At 41.6% G+C, this 23,406-nt stretch overlaps 1 protein-coding gene across 1 annotated transcript in view; it reads right to left on the reverse strand.

Annotated features, from left to right (window-relative positions):
• The window catches only part of LOC149454967 (transmembrane protein 151B), a 118,950-nt gene extending 95,778 nt beyond the window's left edge, over window positions 1-23,172 (reverse strand). Inside the window, exon 1 of the mRNA XM_089686920.1 lies at window positions 21,979-23,172. Coding sequence (XP_089543046.1) covers window positions 21,979-22,083 — 105 coding nt within the window. The 5' untranslated portion in view covers window positions 22,084-23,172. The remainder of the gene's footprint in view (window positions 1-21,978) is intronic.
• Between the last annotated feature and the right edge of the window lie 234 nt (window positions 23,173-23,406).

Genomic DNA, 23,406 nt, shown 5'->3' on the forward strand with positions numbered 1-23,406 from the left:
TGATTTTTCTCGCTCACTGATGTGCGCTAATGAGGGTGTAGTGACGGGCACTCATAAGATACACTGATGGACACTGATAGGTGGCACTAATGGGCACTGATGAGGAGGCACTGGTAGGTGGCACTGATGGGCATTGACAGGCATCACTGATGGGCACTGAAAGGCAGTACTGATATATGGCACTGATAGGCGGCACTGACTGGCACTGTTAGGTGGCACTGACTGGCACTGTTAGGCGGCACTGATAGGTGGCACTGACTGGCACTGATAGGCGGCACTGATTGGCAGCACTGATAGGTGGCACTAACTGGCACTGATGGGTGACACTGAAGGGCAGCTCAGATGGGCACTGATATGTGGCATTGATGTGCACTGGTAGGCACTGATATGTGGCATTGATGTGGCACTAAACAATATATATATGACTTTTCTATGAGCAAATGCATCAAATCTTATATAAAAATACAAATATTACGTCCAAAATCCCACCGTGTCCAAAAATAAAATAAGAAAAAAATAGAAATAAAAATAAAAATAACATCAAAAGTCCCAAAAAATAATCCTCACAAGTGTAATACAAACACTTCCGGTCAACGTCGATGCGTATGGGGACACGTGACGTCATACGCATCGACGTTGACCGGAAGTGCGATCGTGGCCATCTTGGAAGTGGGAACATGCGGTTTATGTTTCCCTGAACCTGTCCATGTGTATACTGCTTATGAGGAGGAGCTGTTACCACGAAATTTATGTGAGTTTTAATAAAGAAGAATACCTTTTATATTGTGACTGGTTTTCTGGAGGAAAGTGGAGGAGAAAATCATAATCGTTGGAGGAAATCTATGAGAGGAGATTGTAACCCAGAGTGGTTAATCTGCCCTGCTGTTTCTGCTATAGGGTAATTACCCATCCATATTAGAGTTGGAGAGTGGTGGTTTGGCTATCACCTTTTATATATATATATATAGGGTGTGGTGTGATACACTGACAGTGTTATTTGTGGAGTGGTTTTTTCACACACTGCATGGCATATCCTATGTGAATGTGTTTCCACTCTTACTGTCATTTCACTAATTTGTATGTGTTTTGACACTTGGTTAGAGTATACACATTTATTTTATTTTATTTTTGCATGCTGCACAGGAGTGGCACGTGTGTTTTACATTATTTAAGGTATGACACTATGTTGAGTTTTTCTTTTTTTTTGAGGGGCATGGATATCAAGATTTGCGGGTATTAAGAAGGTTTTGGTGATGAAAGAAGAAGAAAAAGTTTAAGTGTTTGTATTACACTTGTGAGGATTATTTTTTGGGACTTTTGATGTTATTTTTATTTTTATTTTTATTTCTATTTTTTTCTTATTTTATTTTTGGACACGGTGGGATTTTGGACATAATATTTGTATTTTTATAATTTTTATATAAGATTTGATGCATTTGCTCATAGAAAAGTTATATATATATTGTTTAGCTGGCCTTCAAGGGTGAAGGTAGATCACTTTTCTGGGATATTATAGGTTTAAGTGTTGTGATATATAAGTATAATTGATGTGGCACTGATGGGCACTGGCATGTGGCACTGTTCAGCACTGACAGGTGGCACTTCTGGGGCCACACTGATCATCAGGGCACACTGATCATCAGGGCGCCCTGATCATCAGTGCCCTGATGATCAGTGTACATGTCCCCTCCGCGGAATGCCGATTACCGTCTCTCCTCTAGAGCTGTCAGCGTGATAACTGGCATTTCCGTGTTTACATGTGATCAGCTGTGAATGGACACAGCTGATCACATGACCGAGCCGACACCTTCGGCTCTTTCCGTGGATCGGTGATCTGCTGTGTGTGAGGGACACAGAGCACCGCCGATCACCGCGCTCCCTGAGCCGCGCATGTGCGGTGAGAATGGAAAGACGTCAAAAGACGGCCTATCAGAATGAGAGAACCACCTTGCGCCCGTCATTGGACTATATGGCGGGCGGGAGGTGGTTAAGGATGCCTACTTGCTTGAGAAGTTAGAAATCTTTAAGTTAGACTAGATGAGAAAAAGTTTAGGGTAGATAAGAAGCTGATCTGAAGCAAAAGCGTGACTTTTCAGATAACGACGTGGACTCAATATGGTGGCTGAGCATGACTCTGTTATCCTCACAGAATCTTTCTGCTAGCTCCTCCTATAGTGGTTGTGGCACCCGCCCACTTCAGGAAAACTGCCAGAAAAATGGTTTAAAAGCCGGTAGTTTAAGTGGGATCGATTGGAAGCCCTCCTAGTTGCCATGGGACGCTCTGATGCTGGGACTCTTGCCAAGGCTATATGAGCTCATCGATTCGTAGCGTTTACGGCTTCCCTGTGACCCCCTGTACAGTATGGTTCTGATAGGATCTGTCCCTTCCCACCTTCACATAGCTTTGATAATGTATTACAAAACCAACTGTCCACCTGTGAGCCAATACAGTGAATTCTCTGCAAACACAACACAAAAATATTTAATAAACATAAATAAAACACATCACACCAACTCATACAATAGTGTCAACCAATATATAGATAAATATCGTGCTGCGCTTTTGTTTTTTTTTTTTTCACACTTTATATTAGATTTTATTTTAGTTTATTTTTTACACGTAATCAATGTGTCTTTTTTGATAATATATTAATTCTATGCTGTGACGCTGTCAAATGATATGTCTATTTCATGCTGTAATGCTCACATTATTATTGGTGTGTGTTATTATGCAGATTGTGATGACTATAAGATATATCCTCCTGTGTGTCGTGTGATATTATAAGTGGAGGTTTTGACAGTGCAAGAATATTGCAGTTAGATTCTGTTATTTCTTGGAGTGCCGAGTGAATGCTATGATGTGCCGTGCCAGGGCAGTTATTCATTTGGTAATGGGTCTTTCACATGCATAGAATATGTAATGGTGTAAATGCTGATTACAAGTACCTGTATGTGACTACCAGCCGATTGTGTGTGTGTGTGTGTGTGTGTGTATGTGTGTGTGTGTATATGACTCGCTTTTAGTTATTGCACCCAGCATTTATGTTACAACACTACAAGCAGGAAAACATTCAAATGGAAATGAACTATTAGATCTTTTAAAAAGATGAAATCTTGTCCCATTCTACTAACAAAATGGGATGTTAATAAGAGAACCAATTTACTTTTCCTCCAAGCACTCCATGTGAACACTACACAGAGGAAATCTTTCAAATGAAAGTGCAACTTCACAACCTGCTAAAAAAACATTGTTGGTTAATTAAGACAAATTAAATATTTAGAATGTTGATGTTCCCTGAGTTTAATATATTTTGCTGGTTTAGGGAGGTCATTAAGTACCCAATGTTAGAGCTACAATGAAGCTATTTACAAAGTGGCACTTGCCCAGAAGTGCTTTCTGTAGACATTTACTCATCTACTTAAGTTTTAATGGTCAACCTTTGTAGATGTACGGTAGTTAAACCACAATCAAACGTACTGGAAAGAGTACCACTGTGCAAACAGTTCAGCACCATGATCAGTTCCTAAGTCCAGCTTGTATCTAGTAGGCTCTGGGATGCTAAATTAACCCTTTCAGCACAGAGCACCTCATATTTTAAAGTGGTTCTCCAGTCTTCCCCCCAAAAATTAAAAGTCAGCAGCTACAAATACTGTAGCTAATGACTTTTAATAGAGGGACACTTACCTGTCCAGGGATCCAGCTCTGTCCTCACCCGAACCAATTCTTCAGTTGGCTTTGGGTCCAGGAGCCGGCATCTTAACTAAGGGAAATGGACAGTGAAGCCTTGCAGCTTCACAGCCAGTTTCCCACTGTGCATGAGCGAACTGCGCAGTGCTTTGTGAATGGTCCTGAAGTCTTCTAGGACCTGTGATGTGTACCAGTGCTGTGGGGGAAGGGGGCTGAACTTCCGCTTGGAAAGTTTATTTGGCATATTTTGGCATAGTAGAATGTGTAACTGTCTTGTGCCAAATGTTGACAAACTCATTTTCTGTACCATTATTTATTTAGCACAGATTGCAAGATTATTTGTGTGAAAAGTTATATTTGGGATTTGTGTGAGACTTTTTTATGCCAGAAGTCACACTTGTGATTTTTTTGTGAGAATGTTTGTGCAAAAAGTAACACTTAGAATTTTTTTTTTGCCAAGCTGATCCATTTTGCATATACAATTCTTCAAATTGAACTATTACAGTGCATCCAGGTTCATGTTTGCCAAATATTTAGCACACTGACAATACATTATACTGGCCTAGTGTCTTTTGAGCTCTGAAATACTAAGCATATGATGGTGTCAGCCCTGCCTACTTAATTTATGGTGGATTAAAATAGATACAGCCTTCTTTTTACCCCTTCATCTCTATAACCCCTTCCTATGCACAGCTAACATGATTTCTAAAGAATCAACAGGTCTTTTTGTCACACAGATGTTACAAAATGTTTTCAATTGTATATTTATCAGGACAAAAGTGAGTGAATAAGTGAGATTCTTTGTTCAGGTTTATATATATCTAAAGGAAATCTGAGGATAGAAAAATGTCATTAGTAATTAATGAAACAAACGACACAACATGGCCAGTTCCCCATGTTCATTGAACATGGGGAACTGACCGCTTCCATGGGGGACATGTACCAATGCAAAAAATACCATTCATTTGGGAGCAAGTTTTTTTAAATAGGACTAGCAACATTAAAACACACAATTCCATTAAAAATTAAAAAAATTAATTTGAAGTATGGCTGCCTTTCTTTTCACTAGCAGCCCCTGACATTGGATTTACATAGTGGGACATTTTTTAATACACTTTTTCTATGGTGTGTTTATTAAATTTTTTAAAAAATGTTTTTATTAAAAACCACTCCAGAGGATTTGTCCCTCCTGACCAGGCCATTTTCTGCAATACGGCGCTGTGTTACTTTAACTGACAATTACACGGTTATGCAACACTGCACCCAAATTAAATTTATGTCCTTTTTTTCCCTCAAATGGAGATTTCTTTTGGTGTTATTTGATCACCTGTGCGTTTTTTATTTGTTGCATTATAAACAAAGAAAAAACTATCTGAAAAACAAACCCAGTAGTTTTGACTTTTTGCTATAAAACATATCCAGTAAAAAATAAAAAATATCTAATAAATAATAAATTTGGCCAAAATGTATTCTGCTACATGTCTTTTCTAGAAAAAATCCCAATACATGTAAATGAATTGGTTTATGTTGAATTTATAGCGTCTACAAATGGTGTTATACATACTTGGAGTTTTATTTTATTTTTTTACACAAGTAATGGCGGCGATCAGCGACTTATAGGGGGACTGTGGGACTGCAGTGGGCATTATGACACACAGTGGGAACTGACTAACTGCCACTGACATCCCAATGGCACTAATACAGTGACCAGTGCTAAAAAAATGTCCTGCCACTGTACTAATGACACTGGGCAGGAAGAGGTTAACATCTGGGGCGATCAAAGGGTTAACTGTGTGCTGTTTAACATTATGTGCTGTGTGTTTTACTAGGGAGACATGCTGCTTTGTATTTCTCTGCTGTGCAGAGAAATACAAAGCAGCATGTCCTTGCTGGCAGGAGAGAGACCTGTATTGTTTACTCACAGGTCTCTCCCCTGTCAGTTTTACACGGCGTTCGCTAGGTGCTGGCGGGGAATCTCTGGCTGGGACACGGTGATTGACATCCCTAGCCGCCAATGGTAGCATGGGTAGGGTGGTGCGCACGTGTGCCCCCTACCCGGAAATGCAAATCATGTATATATACACACACATGATTTTGTGCAGGCCCTGCCACCCTGTAGCAGTAGTTCTACTATAGGGAGGCAGGAAAGCAGTTAATAACAAGTCCTGCAGTCCCCCCTCAGTGCTAAGTGTGCTGCTACGTAGGTTGACCTTATTTACCGCTTATGGCGCTTCCCCAAACTCCATCATTATTGGTCAGACATTGTTAACACCATTAATGCAGTCTTCCAAGTCGATGTCCCTGCTGAACCCAACCGTTGGATTTTGGGCATACTGAATGACCTCCAACTAACTGATTTTCAGAAGGCTGCTGTCAATAGAGCTTTGTTTCAAGCTCGACGGCTTATCCTTCAACAGTGGAAGTCTGACAGAGCTCACACTCAAAGAATGGGTACACGTAGCTCCCTTAGACTGGAAAAAGATTATTTTCAACATAGGGAATACCAAGGAAAATTATACAAATTATGGGAGGAATGGTTAGCTGTCCCAGGCCTTACTCCTACTGACCTGGTGCTAGATAGAATTCTGCTCTGATGCTACCAGGGCTTTTTTTCTCAGATAATAGGTGCAGGAACTCCCTAAATCTGAGTCACCCCTTGTGTTCGCCCACTACCCACCTCTGAGCATTGTTCCTTGGTTCAACCCCCTACCCACCTCCCATTACCGCCCCTTTTAAAGAATACAGAACCAAAGTATCATTTTGTGGTGCTAAATATTTTGTATGGAATTTGTTAATTAGAACATGAAAAGCAGTAAAATCGATCCCCTGCAGCCAGCAACAATAGATCCATTTCTCCAGCAACAATAGATTCCCCCACAACAATAGACCCCCCTAGCAACAATGGACCCCCTGAAACAAAATACCATCACAGCAACAATAGTCCCCCAGCAGAAACATCAGCCAGCATCAATAGACCTCTCCCTCAACAATAGATCCCTCCCAACAACAACTGACTCCCCAGCCACAATAGATACCCCACCAGCAACAATAGACTTCCACTCAAAAATAGATCCCCTCCAGTGACAATAGATTCCCAGCAGCCAGCATCAATAGACCCTTCAGCACCCATTGGCATTACATTCAGTGCTGGGGGTTCCGGAATTGCGTTCCACCACATTCCTGCTGAAAAAAAGCCCTGGATGCTACAGTTTACCCAGTGAAGGAAAGGATGGATCCTCACATTCCTGCTGAAAAAAAGCCCTGGATGCTACAGTTTACCCAGTGAAGGAAAGGATGGATCCTACTCTGAGAGTGAACATAATACGGCTATCATTGTACGCTCCCTTTGCCTTTGCAATTCTTTACAGCCGTCACCATTTTACTTGAATGTAGTGATGGAGGGGATTGATGTTTTCTGGTATTGATTTATCAGCTTTGATGTATTAGTGCCTTAGAACACCATTACTGACATGTGCAAAGGTTGTACACATTTTGTTTATTGGATGTACCTCAATAAACTTTATTTTTGATAAAAAAAAATGAGTAACAAGAGGTACTATATACTCCTTACTTATTCACATAGACAGGGGGCAGATATATATGGGCCCTCTTACTTTAAAGGGGGCATTGAGATTCCAAAGTTCCCCCAAAGGCCTCCATATCCACCAGACCAGGGATGTGGGGGTGAGGACCTTGTCCTCATCAGCTTGGAAACAAGGTGCATTGTAGGGAGGCCCTCCTGACAAAGTACCCTTCCCATGTTGAGGGCGTGTGGTTTGGCATGGTTTACGTAGGAGAGGCACACTTACTGCCCCTTCCTTTCTTGTCTAGTTGGCTGCATGCCTGCATAGAGTTTGGTATGGGTTTTGGGGGAAACACACACCAATATTTTTTTTTCATTTATCAAAAGATGAGGACTTAAAATGGTATTAAACCATTTTCTATTTTAGACTTTGTTTTTCAGCTGGTCATCCAGCCAGCAAGTCTGTTTTTCAGAAACTTAAGCTCTTCAGCAGAATGTATCAGTTTACAGGGATGGGACAAACCACTTGACACTGGCAGGGGAAATAAAAATGATCAGCATTTATTTAGTCATGCAAAATCTTTATCCCAAAAGGAACAAAAACCTGTTTGCTGTAACTGATTAAAAAGTGTAGGCTGGGGTTTGACTTTAGTTTGTTTAGTGTATTTAAATCCCCCCTCTCTGCTGTGCCTCCTGTGCGCCTTGATCCAGAGTTGTATCTCACTAATACAGGAGCTGTGTTACTGGCCAGGTCACCAGGTGAAAACGGGGAAAAAAGCATTAAAGAAGAAACCTAATGCAGCCACCACTTCTAATTATTGGTAAGCTGCACTATAATACATTTTTAGCTTTGGGTTTAATACCACTTTAACATGATTGAAAATTACATTCCTATATGGAAGAAAAATATATTTTAAATATATTTTTTAAATATTCTTCCCAAATATATTGACATATATTTTAAATACTACAAATTTGGCCGTATTCAATATATTTCAAAATATATTTTAATATATAGTATATATACATATATATATATATGTACACACACACACACACTGTATGTTGAAATGCGTTTTTTATATATTACAAAATATATGAAACATTTTTACACATAAATTTTCAAATATACTGTGTCTTTAATAATACATTTAATATACATTTTTGGAATGCATTTACAACTAGAAAAGCTAAAATTTCTGGGAAAATTGTGTGAAGTGATCTTGCCTCCAACAGTAGTCTGCAACTCACACTCTAGCTTTTGTCACTCTGCTTTATATTGTGAGAATCACAAGACCCAGACCTACATTTTGATGCATAGTATGTCTCTGAAATATTAAAAATGAAGGCACAGTCGCAATTTAGAAATTGCCCTTCAAATTTGAGGTGGCTAGAGTGGAGTTTCAATGAATGTCAATGGGCGGCATGAGTTGCAAACAAATGGTCATATTGTGAAAACTATCAGGACTATGGCTTAGCCGTGGACATTTTTAGTGGCAGCTTTTGTCAGCTCCCACTCTAATTTTGAACATTCCACCATTCATTCCTATGGGACCAATTTCACCACAAAAACGCTGATATTTCATGAACCATTTGGCGAAACGTTCCACAAAGTAATAGCACACCAATTGGGAACAATCTGCACGTTTCGGTATATTACTGTCTATGTAGTGTAAAAACTGTGGGAGGAGTTAGGGTGGTAAATTTGGCTATAACAATAAGAATATATATGTGAGATAACAGTAAGTGGTCTTGCCATGCAAGAACACTTAAATATGTAAAAATATATGTTAAAATGACTTTTTTTATATGATAAAAAAAAATCTGAAGAATATATTTAAAAAATATATATATTTTGAAAAATATTTTTCATATATTTTATAATACATAAACATGCATTTCAACATACAGTATATATATATATATATATATATATATATATATATATATATATAAATATATTGAATACGGCGAAAATTGTAGTATTTCAAATATATGTCAATATATTTGGTAAGAATATTTTTAAAATATATTTAAAATATATTTTTCTTCCATGTGGGTTGGAAAGTACATCAACAGGTTAAAGCTTGAGTAAGATTTTATTGATTAGGTTTATGCATACTTTAGTATAAATAGGCCCACAAATGTGGCTGTCTAAAAAAATGCGTTTCTTGGTAGTCTGTAATTAGGCTGTTATTAAAAATATACACGACGCAACTCTTTATATCTACAGGATGTCCTAACAGGTTTCTGCAGCATTAGATGAATGCAGGGTGTATTTAACATTGCTCGATAAATGTTGTCTTAAATTTGTTTTCTTTTAAATTGTACTCCAGTGCTGACCTAAAAATGAGAATCCCCAGGGTGAGGATAAGGACCATTGCCTTCTATGGGAGAGCAGCGGTCTATCTCCAGCAGTCTGACACCCCCCTGAACAGTCGTAAACCTTCTCTCAGTAGGGAGCATTAGTGCTGCTTATTGAATAGCTGGAGATTCGGCGATGTGAAGAGCACATGGGACGACTGGAGATAGACCACCGCTATCTAACTGAACTCCCTATAAGAAGCTTTGGATAATCACACACTGTAGATAAAATGAAATAAAATAATAAAGCATACCAATTAACAATGAACTATTTCATATCTATCTCCATTTGCCTGGCTTGCTCTGCTGCATTTAAAATTCTCTTTATTGGCTGGTTTGACTCCATTCTCTCTTACAATCACTTTTTTGTCTCTGGCACTATTTGTGGTTCAAAGTGGATCCATTCATTGATTTTTGAATAATTACCACTACAACATGCTGCTTTTCTCCAAAGATTAGAATATCTTGTCGCTGACCATTCTTCATTGACTAACATAGCTGATGTACATCTATGCACATGTTGACCCAGCAGGTGACAACACACGTTACATGCCTTGATGCATTACGATTCCATTCATTTTGAAGATCACCCCCACACACCAAGACGATGCAGCAAACACATATGCATTGAAGAGCAATGCGGAGAAACGCACCATAGTGTGTTGCAGCAAACATTTTGGAAATGTACAGTTTTTGGGACTTTTGGTGCCTCGGAAGCCTGCAAAACACATTTACCCCCCGGTTCACATATATGCGGCCGTGGGGGCCGCTTTTTGCACAGGCACGAGAGCCCATTCATTTGAATGGACTCCCGTGCCCATGACACGCAGGGAAGAAGTCCCTGCACTTCTTTTGAAAATGCAGCCTGCACGGGAACCTCGGTTCCCAGTACAGTTGCGTTTCCCAGTGTGGGCGGCGTGCCATTAGAACTAATGGCACCCGCCCGCGAGTCTGCATTTCTCTGTGCAGGTGGTGCGGCTGCAAAAAATTTTCATGCGGATCCACAGAGGCACCACCCGCACAGATGTGAACCTAGGGTAACCCACCATGCTAGTTTAAATTTAATTGTGAATGTCTAACTCCAGGCAAGTCCCTAAATACGTCCGATAACAGTTCAATTCACAGCAGTTTAATGGCTGCACTGGTCACTTTACCCTAGATTCACACCTAAGCGTTTTCCGCAATGTTTTGCAGAATTGCAGTATAGCCCATTTAACATGATTTCCTATGGGACATGTTCACACCTGTGCGGTTTCACCCGGTGTGTTTTTTGGACTGGATCTGGGACTTTTTTTAATGCAAAAAGTTGCGTTTTTGTTTCTATAGACTTCAATGGAAATGCTGCAGAAAAGCATGTATTGCGAGTTTGGTTCATTTTTGATGCATTTTTCCTTTTAAATCTTCCTAGTAACAAGAAAAATTTTAATTAAAAAAAAAAACCTGCAAAACGCATCAAAAACGCAAGTGCAAAACTCAATGCAGAAACGGCTCAAACTCAACCTGCATAGGTGTGAACCTACCCTAATGGTGGATCTGCAGTGCCGTATATAATTTGCAAAGCAAAAAGCAGCATCTACCACCTCGCCTTTCATAAAGAACAGCATTAAATAAATGGCCAAATTACAGATCAGCGTCTTTGTTGACACATGAGTCATAATAAAACTCTAAAGTAAAGTGGAACTTCACTCTCCCAATCAACATTGACTATTTTTAATTCTTATGCTGCTAGTATTCATAGATAGGTAAGTATCATATTACCTTGTTTTAAACTTTTTTACATTTCTTCAGTCATTTCCTGGTTTCCAGGCCTAGGCAAATTATGTCATACATCCCAGGAGTCTTCAGGAGAAGAGGAGGAGTTTTCTCAGCTAAGCACACCCTCCTGTCTGCATGCCTGAGCTAAGGGCAGATGGATGGATTCCAGGAAGTAAATGCTATATGAATCATCTGCCCTCACTTAAGATGGCTCCAGCCATAAATGCTAGGGGGGTTCAAAGTGATTTCTCAGAAAAATAAATCAAGGACACATGGATGGATCGGGGAGTGTGCTTTAAATACTAAAAATGAATTAAATAGCGTTTTTGATTTGTGCTGCACAGATGCAGTGTAGTTCCTGGCCATATAATGGTAGGTTTTCATACAAACAAAAATCTCATCAATACATTTGATAATGGCATCAGACACTTAACCACTTCAATACCGGGCACGTATACCCCCTTCCTGCCCAGGCCAATTTTCTGCTTTCAGTGCTGTTGCACCTTGAATTACAATTGCGCAGTCATGCAACACTGTACCCATATGACATTTTTATAATTTTTTTCACACAAATAGAGCTTTCTTTTGGTGGTATCTAATCACCGCTGAGTTTTTTATTTTTTGCTAAATAAAACAAAAAACAACTGAAACTTTTGAAAAAAAAAAAGCACTTTTCTTCGTTTCTGTTATAAAATTTTGCAAATAAATAAAATTTCTTCATAAATGTAGGTCAAAATGTATTCTGCGAAATGTATAATAATAATTGAATTTGTATTTTTTTTTCACATTTTCTATTGTTTTTTTTTTTTTTTTATTAAATTTTTTCTTTTTTTTACTATTTTATTTTTCAACACACTGTGACCAAAGCAATACAATGTTACCATAGTAGCATTGAACTACTCTGGGCAAGTGATCAGGATTTTTTTTAACACATTATGATTGCTAATACCAATGTATTTAATTGATATTTGCAATCATTGTTACTGAATGAAACTGATTAATTCAGTCTTTTCTTGTGATTAGCTGTGATTGGGCAAAGCTGATTACATGATACAGATGGGCTGTGATTGGCCCTGTCTGTATCATGTGACTGCCTTGACCAGTCACAGCTAACAAAATAATTGTATACAAAGCATGGTATGACAGGAAGCCATCCATTGTATACAATTGACATGTGATCTGCTGGGATTGGTCACAGAACTCACATGACACTGGCAATGGGCCAGTGTAGTCATTTGTCATCAGCTGTATCCCGTGGACATAACCGGTGACAGATCTCGCCGCTGCGCGGCCCCGCGGGCGCGTGAGCGGCTCATTTTGACAGGACGTCATATGATGCCCAGTCACAACAGCGAGTGTCCCGCCCGGCCGTCAATCTGCTATAAGCCGGGCGGGAAGGTGTTAAAGCGGAGTTCCACCTGGAAAAAAAATAAAATGAAAGTCAGCAGCTACAAAAACTGTAGCTGCTGACTTTTAAAATACAGCCACTTACCTGTCCCTCGGTCCAGCGGTGTCCTCACCACAACTGGTTTCTCCGGCCGTCTTCTCTCCCTGGCATCGGCATCTTCAGTGTGGACACCTGGCTATGACAGTTTGTGGCTTCACAGCCGGGTGCCCACTGCGCATGCGCAAGAAGTGCTGCTCTTTGTGAGTGGCCCCGTAGTCTTCTGGGACCTGTCACGTGTCCCAGAAGACTACAGGAAGGGAGGAGGACAACTTCTGCTTCCGATCGCCTAGGCAATCACAGTGGAAGTGGGAGCGGGTACCTGTCAAATTCAGGTACCCACTTCCCAAAGGTACCAATCCTTAATGGGGAGCGGGGGACAAAGGATTAAAGCGAAACTTCCCCTTTTGGGTGGAGCTCCGCTTGAATGATTGTCACTAAAACATATCTAAAAATGTTCTATTAAAATTCAAGTTTAAAATGAAACTAATTTCCCAAACAAAAATCACATTCACTGTTTGCTCAAGAAAATGTTTCCACCCTGCCCCTTCAAATTTTCTCATCACCAAGGTCAACAACAAATGTTAATTTGATCCAACTAACAATTAGTAAATCAAACGAATGTTCCGAAATCCACAATTTCAAATGCCATTTTACTATCATATGGTCAACTTCATTGGAACACCTGAAAAACTGATTTACTGCTGATGTGAGAGATAATACTGTCATTGAAGGGAAGGTTCAGTATCAGAGAGGGATAATATGATGAACTCATCAAGAGAGTCAAGACACCAATGAATAAATCTACAGGTAATGCAGAAATCCGCGTTAGTGTTTTCCCGGTTTTAATGGATTCCTTTGCTGACCTGCTGCTGTTTTCCGGCAGCTTTAGTGGATAGCCCAAGTTTACAATCCCCCCTATTTGTAAATTCCATTGTCATGGAAACAGATGTGATGGTACTGAGCAGCATCAGTCGGCTTCTTAACCATCTCTATTTTGTTATTGCATTTCATTATTGAGACCAACTACTTTTCCAGTCCATCTTTTTGACAAACGCCGTAGTGTAAAGCAATGCTCATAAATGATCCATGTTAGCATTATTACAGGTTACTGATCTAGTTCAGTTGTGCTTCTATAGGATCTGAAAATAACTAGACTGCCCTTGGGAGAAATATTCAATATTTTACTAATCCATCAATTTTCCCTTCTCTCCAAGCCTTGGTGCCCCTTTAAGTGAGTCTGTATGCCAGGAATGGAGGCGGGGGGCGAGATGGACTTCCCAGTTAAGTAACCACTATGATTGGCTGTCACTGTGGTCACATATTCGGTAGATTGGTAGCCTGTTTTGCCAGCTCCCAATCATGACCAAAGATCAAGAGCTGTCCATGACAGTTCGGTCATTGTGCTTGGAGCACAAACCAATCAGCTTCCAGGTTTTATTGCCAGAGCTTAAAGCGGAGCTCAACCCAAAAAGGGAAGTTCCATTTTAAGGCTTCGTCCTCCACTCCCCATTAGGATTTGGAACCTTTGGAGAGTGGGGGGGGAGAGGATGCCTGAATCTGACACGTACCCACTGCAACTTCCACTGCGGTCGCCCCTAGGCAATCTGAAGCAGAAGTTGTCCCCCCCCTCCCAGTAGTCTTCTGGGACATGTGACCGGTCCCAGAATACCTTGTGACCATTCACACAGTACAGCGCTACTCGCGCATGCGCAGTGGACACCCGGTTGTGAATCCGCAAACTGCCATAGCCGGGTTCCCACACTAAAGATCCCATCGCCGAGGACACAGGACAGCCATTAGCGCACACCACGGGATCATGGGACAGGTGTGTTTTTTTAAAGTCATCATCTACAGTTTTTGTAGCTGACCTTTATTTTTTTTTTAAATTTGACTGGACCTACGCTTTAATTCAGCTGAAGTTAGAAGTTGATTGGCTACCATGTACAGCTGCACCAGATTGTGAGTGCTCGAGTTTTAGTAAATATACCCCAGCAAGTGCGCTCATACAGAAATCTCAGCTGTCCATGAAACTATATGTGGGCTTTATAGGTCACACTATTTGCTATGACAAATATGCGTTACATGGGTGGCAAGAGCTTAATGATATCCTGTGCAGTATATTTTAAAGCCGAACTCCAGTTGTGGATTTCATTGCATGCTTGGCCCAAGGTAGGACCTTTCAGGGATCCCTCCTCCATGCAGCCATATGAGAGCGCCGGATCCCTTCTGGATGCGGAGGTGCGAGTGCGCATGTGTGGTAGCGTGCGAGTGCGTGCATGCGCAGTAGCGTACAAGTCACCGCAAGGTGGGCTATTTTAACCTCCAATAAAGTTAAGTCAATGCCTTCTGGTCTATAACGTTCTGCACTCCATAACCTGATTCTGTTGCCTGTATCTGATCTGACCTGACTAAGAAAGAACTCCGCTTGCTCCCCGGCTTATCCGCCTGACTATCCGCTTGCCTGCTCCCTTGTACTTGATTTGCTCATTTGATCCTGACATGGCTTGTCTGACTATGCTGCACCTACTTACCTGTATCTGCACCTGGCCTATATCCTAATTGCTGCCATACTTACCTGCTGCTGCACCCACGGTCCTGCACCTGGCCAGCATCCTGGTCACCGCCATACTTACCAGCTGCTGCACCCACGGTCCTGCACCTGGCCTGCATCCTGGTCACCGCCATACTTACCAGCTGCTGTACCCACGGTCCTGCACCTGGCCTGCATCCTGGTCACCGCCATACTTACCAGCTGCTGCACCCACGGTCCTGCACCTGGCCTCCTGGTCACCGCCATACTTACCATCTGCTGCACCCATGGTCCTGCACCTGGCCTGCATCCTGGTTGCCGCCATACCTGCCTGCTGCCGCATCCACGCTCTTGTATCCGTTCCTGGTCTGCATCCTGATTGCCGACATACCTGCCTGCTGCTGCACCCACGTTCCTGCATCTGCACCTGGCTCGTATCCGGATCTCCTGGGTCTTCACCTGCCTGCTACCAGCTTCAGACCCACCCGGCACTCGTGCCACTCTTGGGGTGTACAATCTAAGATCCCTAACTTACATTTATACATACAGATACTAGGGACAATTTAGACAGGAGCCAATTAACCTACCAGCATGTCTTTGGAGTGTGGGAGGAAAGTGGAGTACTTGGAGGAAACCCACACAGCCACAGGGAGAAAATGCAAACTCCAGGCAGGTGGTGCCGTGCCTGGGATTTGAACCAACAACCCTAGTATTGCCAGGTGGAAGTGCTAACCATTTAGCCACTGTGCTGCCCTACATTTATTAAAAATATTATTTTACTAAGGGCAAGGCACTAACCGATATTATCAATGTAATGGTAAGAAACAATGTAGGTGCTAAAGAGTTCTAGCTGAATATGGCCATGACATGACAGAAGTAAATATGACAGCTGTCATGGTGGAGATGCAGATACAATTATTTCAAAGTAAAATTTAAAATTCAAGGAGGTCTGGTCTTCTGGCCGAGCTCCGAATAGGGTGTACCCACCAGTGTGCCCCCTTACATTAGGTGTTGCCATCAGAGTGCAACTTTACACCATGTATTTCCATCACATCAGGTGTGCCCATCAGAGTGCTCCTTTACATCAGGTATCCCCATCAGAGTGCCCATTTACATCATATTCCCCATCAGAGTGCCCCTTTACATCATATTCCCCTTCAGAGTGCCCCTTTCCATCACGAGCCCATCAGAGAGCCCCTTTTCACAGTACGTGCCCATTTGTGCCCCCTAACATAAAATGGACCCGTCAGAGTGCCCCCTAACATAAAATAAGGGGCATGCTGATGGTCACATTTTATGTTAAGGGGCATTCTGACGGGCACATTTATATTAAGGAGAACTCTGATGGGACCATTCTATGTTGTGCCCATCAGAGTGCCCCTTAACATTCAATGTGCCCATCAGAGTGCCCCTGTAAGACTACACCCTACCTTGAGGGCAGACAGGAGCTGTGGCGGGATCCTTGCTGGACGCTTGTGTACAGGAAGGGAGCGGGAACCGGAGAGACAGTGAGCTGAAAGGGGCGGGGCGCACACCTGATGTCATGTTGCCATAACGACTTCCCTGCTCAGCGGTGGATCTGTCATTGCAGGCTGGCAGTCCAGGCGGCAGTGCCACTGGGGCTGTTCATGGACCTCGGTCTGCCATTTAGTGACCGCTGATTTAGACCAAACTTTTTTTTAGTTTTCAATAGATATGGGAAGCATTAGATCATCTGTCAGGTTTACCTACTGTCTGTAGCCCCAAATGGGAACAAATAATCCTTTCTGTCAAGAGACAGAAAGTAATGAGAAATCCAACATTTTGCAGTTGTCACCAGAAATAGAGGAGATGAGGTTAAGTCTTCCAATGGGGAAACTAACTATGAAAACAACTGTACATGAGTGACAGTCTGCTCACTTTTGTACAGATTTGCTCTCACTTCCTATTGTGTCTCTAGGACAGGAAATGAATGCAAATCTATTCAATAGAACACAGACAACAAAAAACAAATATTGAACTCCAGGGAACATCAGTGCAGCACTATGGACCTTGCATTGGTCTTGATGACACTGAGGAAGAATCAAGCGCTGCAGTGTAGAAAAGAGATGGCTGCCAGGAGAAATGAGGATAAGCAATAATTGTTTTCCTGTCTCCTGGACTTTAAAGAGCATTTAACCCTTGCAGTGCAGAAGCAGTTGGGCTTTGAGAAGAAACTAATGTGTGCTTGTGGCAACAAGAAAAGTTTGAACATTCCTGACATTAAGAGACCTGTATTTGCATAGGTGATCAATATACATTATGAATACAATTCACAATATAGATACCATCACTTTCCTGTTTTACAATACATTGCATTTGACTTTGTTCCTCATTATAAAATGTTTCATTTATGTAGGTTATTCCTTTCCTAAACTCAGTTTTATACAAACATACAATATTACACTATAGGGTAGATTTACTAAAACTGGTGCACTCGGTATCTGGTGCACCTGTGCATGGTAGCCTCAGCTTCTAACTTCAGCATTGGCAATAAAACCTGGAAGCTGATTGGTTTCTATGCAGAGTTGCCCCAGATTTTGCACTCTCCAGTTTTAGTAATCAACCCCCTATATGGCCAAAGGTTTGTGGATGGCTGCCCATCACACTTCTAAGTTGTGACCTTGTTGGATATTCCTTTCCAAAACCATGATCGTTGATATAGAGCTATCCCCTCCTTGCAGCTTTAAAAGCCTCTTCTGTTCTGAGAAGACTTTCCACAAGATTTTGGAGTGTGTCTATGGGAATTTGTACCCATTCAGCCCGAAAAACTTTTGGGAGGTCAGGTACTGAGGTTGGATGGGAAGACCTATCTTGATACTGGCGTTCCAACATACCCCTTAGGTATTCAAAAGGGCTGAGGTCATGGCTCTTTGCTGGCCACTCGAGTTCCTCCACACCAAACTCAAGAAACTCATCATGGACCCGATGGGGTTTATTTACTAAAGCTGGAGAGTCCAAAATCAGACTCCCTTCTGCATAGAAACCAATCAGCTTCCAGGTTTCATTGCCAAAGCTTCATTGAACAAGCTGAGGTTAGAAGCTGATTGGTTTCTATGCAGAAGGGAGTCTGATTTTGGACTCTCCAGCTTTAGTAAATAAACCCCGATGTGTCTTCCAGCTTTTGGGCATGTTAGGCCAAAAGTCTAATACCTAGAAGTTAGCATCACAGTGTTTCATTTCACATAGAATTTATGTCAAGAAAGCTGATATATACACGCAGAAACAATCCGACCATTGCTTGAGGCAAGTGGGCAGTATATGGCTTTACTTCCATGAAATGAGTACTTGAGGGCATAGGACATACTTTTCACTACACACAGGATCTTTCAATGTGTTGGTCATTGGGGGATTGTTGCCTTATCACATTAGAAGGAAGTAGACTTCTTCACTGCATGAACTATACTTTCTCCAATCCATAGTCTTTACCATACTGTAAAAAAGGTCATGCTGGTCTTGATGGATCTGTGATCTTGGTGACAAGAGCATATCTGTCACCACATGTCCTTTCCAAGGGAGAGATGGACCTGTGTAGGACCAGGCTGGTACCATTTCTGCATAATTATATTTACCAATCTTTTTTTTTTAACAGGTTGGGCCTTGTACTACATAGTTGTTGGTAAAACTAAAGTGGCTATACATGTTATAGTCTGATTGTATGGTCTCTCTAGAAAACATGTTTTGAAAGCCTGCTTAAACAAGCCATTTAATTTGAATTTAGTTAGGCAGACTCTTACCTTCTATACCTTTTGGTAGATCTAAATAGATTGTACACTCAGGCTGTAACGTGTAAGGTTAGATTTGAGGTTAAAGCACAATCAGACTGTAATGTCCACGTCCAGCCTTATATTTTCTTACAACCTTCTTTCAAGGACTAGCACTACCGTGGAATGAATATCTTGGCAAACATTCAGAGTCTGATCCTGTAATAAATATTCAATGCTGCTAGCTCCTGCTCTCTCATTGCTGCTTCCCTGAACTTCTGGTATTCATAGGAAAGCGCTAACAGTGGACAGAGTCAGTCTGTTAGCTTGTTGAAGAGGGGGGGAGGAAAAGGGAGTAGCAGAGGAGTGTCCTACTATACTAGATTGTAAGCTCTAACGAGCAGGGCCCTCTGTTTCCTCTTGTACCAAATTGTATTGTAACTGTAATGTCTACCTTCATTTTGTAAAGCGTTGCTCAAACTGTTGGCGCTATATAAATCCTGTATAATCATAATAATAATAATACTAGGCTATAGGGCTGTGTGTTTCTATTAATGCAGTGATTATTGCACCAACCTAAAGTAGAGCTTCACTCTCTCAATCAACATTGAGTATTGTTAATCCTTATGTTGCTAGCACTATTAAATAGATAGGAAAGAATATTATATTTACTTGTTTTAAACTTTTTTTTCTTTACATTTCTTCAGTTACTTTCTGGTTTTCATGCCTAGGCACATCCCAGGAGTCTTCAGGAGGGGAATGCTTGAGTAAGGGCAGATGGATTCCAGGAAGTAAATGCTACATAAATCATCTGCCCTTACTCAAGATGGCCAGGGCCAGAAATGCTAGGGGGTGTTTTTCAGAATGATTTCTCAGCAAAATAAACATGGAGACATGGATGGATGGGAGAGTTTGAGTTGAACATTAAAAATTAATTAAATAACATTTTTGGTTTGTGGTGCTCATATGCAGTGCAGTTCAAGCTCTCATGGGTGTTCACACCTATGCGATCCGATTCTGCATATCGCACCGCGTTTTGTGAACTGATTTCGTGGTGTCATTATCTTAAAATACACACCCGCAATGGTTCATGTGAACGGGGTGCGATTATGATGTGGTGGGTAAATCGCACAGAAACCAGTGCAAATTTTGCACCGCATCGCTGTGAACCCAGGCTTAAATTGAAACATAGGCAATCACTAAAAGATGAGAGGAAACTGCATACTCTGTAAGTAATTAAATCAGCTGCCACAAATTGGCTTAAAAATTGAGTATTTAATATCACTTTAATGCCAAAACTAATATTTTTGTTTAGTTATTCTATGAGTAAGCGCTCGGAAGTATGAAATGCAATAGTAGTCTCACTCCTGCTGCATTGCATTTTTTTTATGGATATACTACAATATAGAAGTTGGTTTATCAGCATGCAGTCATGCACAAATTTCTCCATGATACTTGAGTTTGTTCCTTTGGTTGAATCAGTCATCAATTATGAACAAAGTGTGAGCCTAGCTGCAAGAGAGTGACACTTTTCCTGTGGCGGTTGAGGCAAAAACTACATTGCGGAAGCCTAAGAGAGATAAAAAGCTGTCGGGTGAATTAACTTGCTGGTTCCTACTTGAAAGTGAAATTATCAGTTATGGTTGGAGTTGGCCTTTAACTTCTCCAATACGCTTCAAACACCAATTTACCATTAAGGCGCTGTCACTGAGCCTGCCTATTGCTTTAACCCTTTCTATCACAGCACAGTTAGCAGTGAGTATCCCAGCAATCCCAGTGAGTGCCTGAGCACACGAGGGAGAGGTAACTGCAGTGTTTTCAGCTTCATGCCTGCAAAGCGTTCAATGCAGCATTGACAAAGAGATAAGTATTTTTGTCGTTACACTTCGCGCAGCCTTTCTCCCAGAGTGCCGCGTTTGGCACATAAGGGTGGGCAGCCAGCAGGAATATAATATGACCTGCAAGGCTCTGCATTGAATGTGTCCTTCTTGATTGTTGGGCTGGGAGGCTGTGTAATTTGCTGCTCTGTAGTATTCCCCAGATGTCTGCCTTATCTCATAGCAGCACATTGGTTCCCCGCATCTCCCATCAGCAGGGCAGTGTACACAGCATCAGCAGCAGCAGAAGAAGAAGGATGCTAAGTACTGCAGCCTGGGCACTTTACTACCAGCAGCTTAACCCCTGCTCAGCTGCAGGCTGACAAATCCATGAAACTCACAGCTACTCTAATGCTAAAAATGAAACACACTAAGGCTGATTTACTAAAGGAGTTCTAAAAATGCACACATTAATTTGTGTAAATATTCACTTTAATTAACCAATCAATCGAAAAGCAAATTCTTGTTGACTTATTTCATCTGCACATGATTGGCGAATCAAAGTGACTATTTACACAATTTATTGTGTGCATTTTTAGAACTCCTTCAGTATATCACCCTAGCCGTGTGGCTTAGTAAAGAAAGAACAGTGGTGTAGGGCAACATTTTAAGAAGCGGTGTTCTTTAGCTTGTCCATTATGCTGAAATCTGATTTATGATTGGTCACCTTGGTTACTTCTCATCGCTTCTCTTTTGCTCAGTGATCCTATTGGTGTGTGCAATGTGCAGAGCTGTAATACAACACACATGTAATATAACAATTATGACACCTGTGACACTGGCATTTAATAATGCAAGCAGCAATGTACAAAGTGCAGCAACCAACAGCTGCAAACATTGAATAAAAATCAACATTTTCACCTCTGTAAATTGATGCTGATCTGATTGGTTGCTACGAGCTGATGAACATCATTACATATGAAATAAGCCCTATAGATATGAGAATATAATGCATATATGGGTAGATGGCTATAGAAACATACATACACAAGAACACATGAAGTTTTAGTTACGCTCTGTTCGTACTAGGCAGTACTATTTGACAGTAGTACAGATGACCTTCAATGCTCACCTCTTCTCTCACATCCACTTCTGGAGTAGTAGTAGTGGCTGTGTCTTCACCTGGGGTATCGGCTTGGTTTTCAGCAGCCGCTTCACTTTCCACTTCAGCAGACATCCTTTGCCATGCTATTTTTCCAGGTCACCCTGCTGCAGTGTCTGGAAGTCCGATCGGCCAAAAGACGAGAAAGCATTATCACTTGGAGCATGCAGCACCCAGGCAAATCTGCAGGCTGCACCCCATCTCTAATGCAGTTCTTCAGTCTTACACATAAAAAAAGAGCTATAGATCCTCTCCCCTCCCTTGTTCACCCTCATCTGCAGCCCATATGTTGAAGAGAGGAAGGAGACAGCTCAAAGCCCTCCACAGGAGATGCAAGGGCCACCTTATCTGCAGGACCAGAAATGGCAGAGTGGGCAAAGTGGTTGGCACCTCACTGCAGGGCTGAAGGTAACTTCAAGAAAAACGCAGCAGCTGGCTAAATGATCTTGGCTCCCTGGAGATGTGACAGAGTAAACGCCAGCTTTCTTTTTTTCTCCTTCTGATGTCTCAGTTGTGTGCACACCCCTTGTTTCTTCCTCAGTAATAAATCACAGAGCCGGAGGTATCAGAACACACACAGTCTCACTACAGCCCATCATTGTCTTAGAGCAGTTAGTGCTTACCTGCTGGAACAAAACATGCTGCACCATCAATGACTTCAGATGCAAATACCTCCAGATGCAGAGCCCTCCCCATCACAAAGAGATCTGCTGCACTGTATGGTCCATCTAATCCTGCAAGCCATTTTTCAGGTGCACTCTAAGGGCACTCATAGTGCTCCAGGTACCTTGGTCCTCCTAGATCACCATCATCCATCTTCCAGAGACAGATTGTCTTTTTCCTGCATTGATGCTGAAGGCTCAGACTTTTCTGGTCTGCAATAGTACTCACCAATTATTCCAGTCTTGTTCTATTTATGGCTATGATGGTATACCGGCAAATGAGAAAATCCAGTTGGGAGTTGCAGGTGGGAATTAAACGCTGGCAGTGCTGTGCTTCCTACAGGCAGGTCACAGGCAGGGAGAAATGTTTCATGTGAGGTCAGCAGCGATAATGGGAAGGGATGGGGATAGCAGACATCTTTCTTAAAGTGCTGAAACCAACCAAGGGCATAATTGGAGATCAGAGCAGTGATATCAGGAAGTACAAAGAGGTGTCGAGCTTTGAAGGTGAGATGAAGAACACGCCTTGGTACATATCTACTGGGAAAAGGCAGCCTTTGCATTTAATTGCTGTGTATGCTGTAGTACATGTGCGGAACAGAAGTAATGACACAAACCATTCTGTTGGTCTAATGCAACATCCAAATATGTGTTTTGGATTTGTGTTTAAAGAGAATTTTTTTCAACCATTTTATGTATGCAGTTTGAGGAACTTAAGCTGGCCGTTTGCCAGTAG

Source organism: Staurois parvus, unplaced genomic scaffold (assembly GCF_062004578.1).
Source record: "Staurois parvus isolate SC_StPar_1 unplaced genomic scaffold, SC_StPar_1.0 ptg000414l, whole genome shotgun sequence".
NCBI classification, from domain to species: domain Eukaryota; kingdom Metazoa; phylum Chordata; class Amphibia; order Anura; family Ranidae; genus Staurois; species Staurois parvus.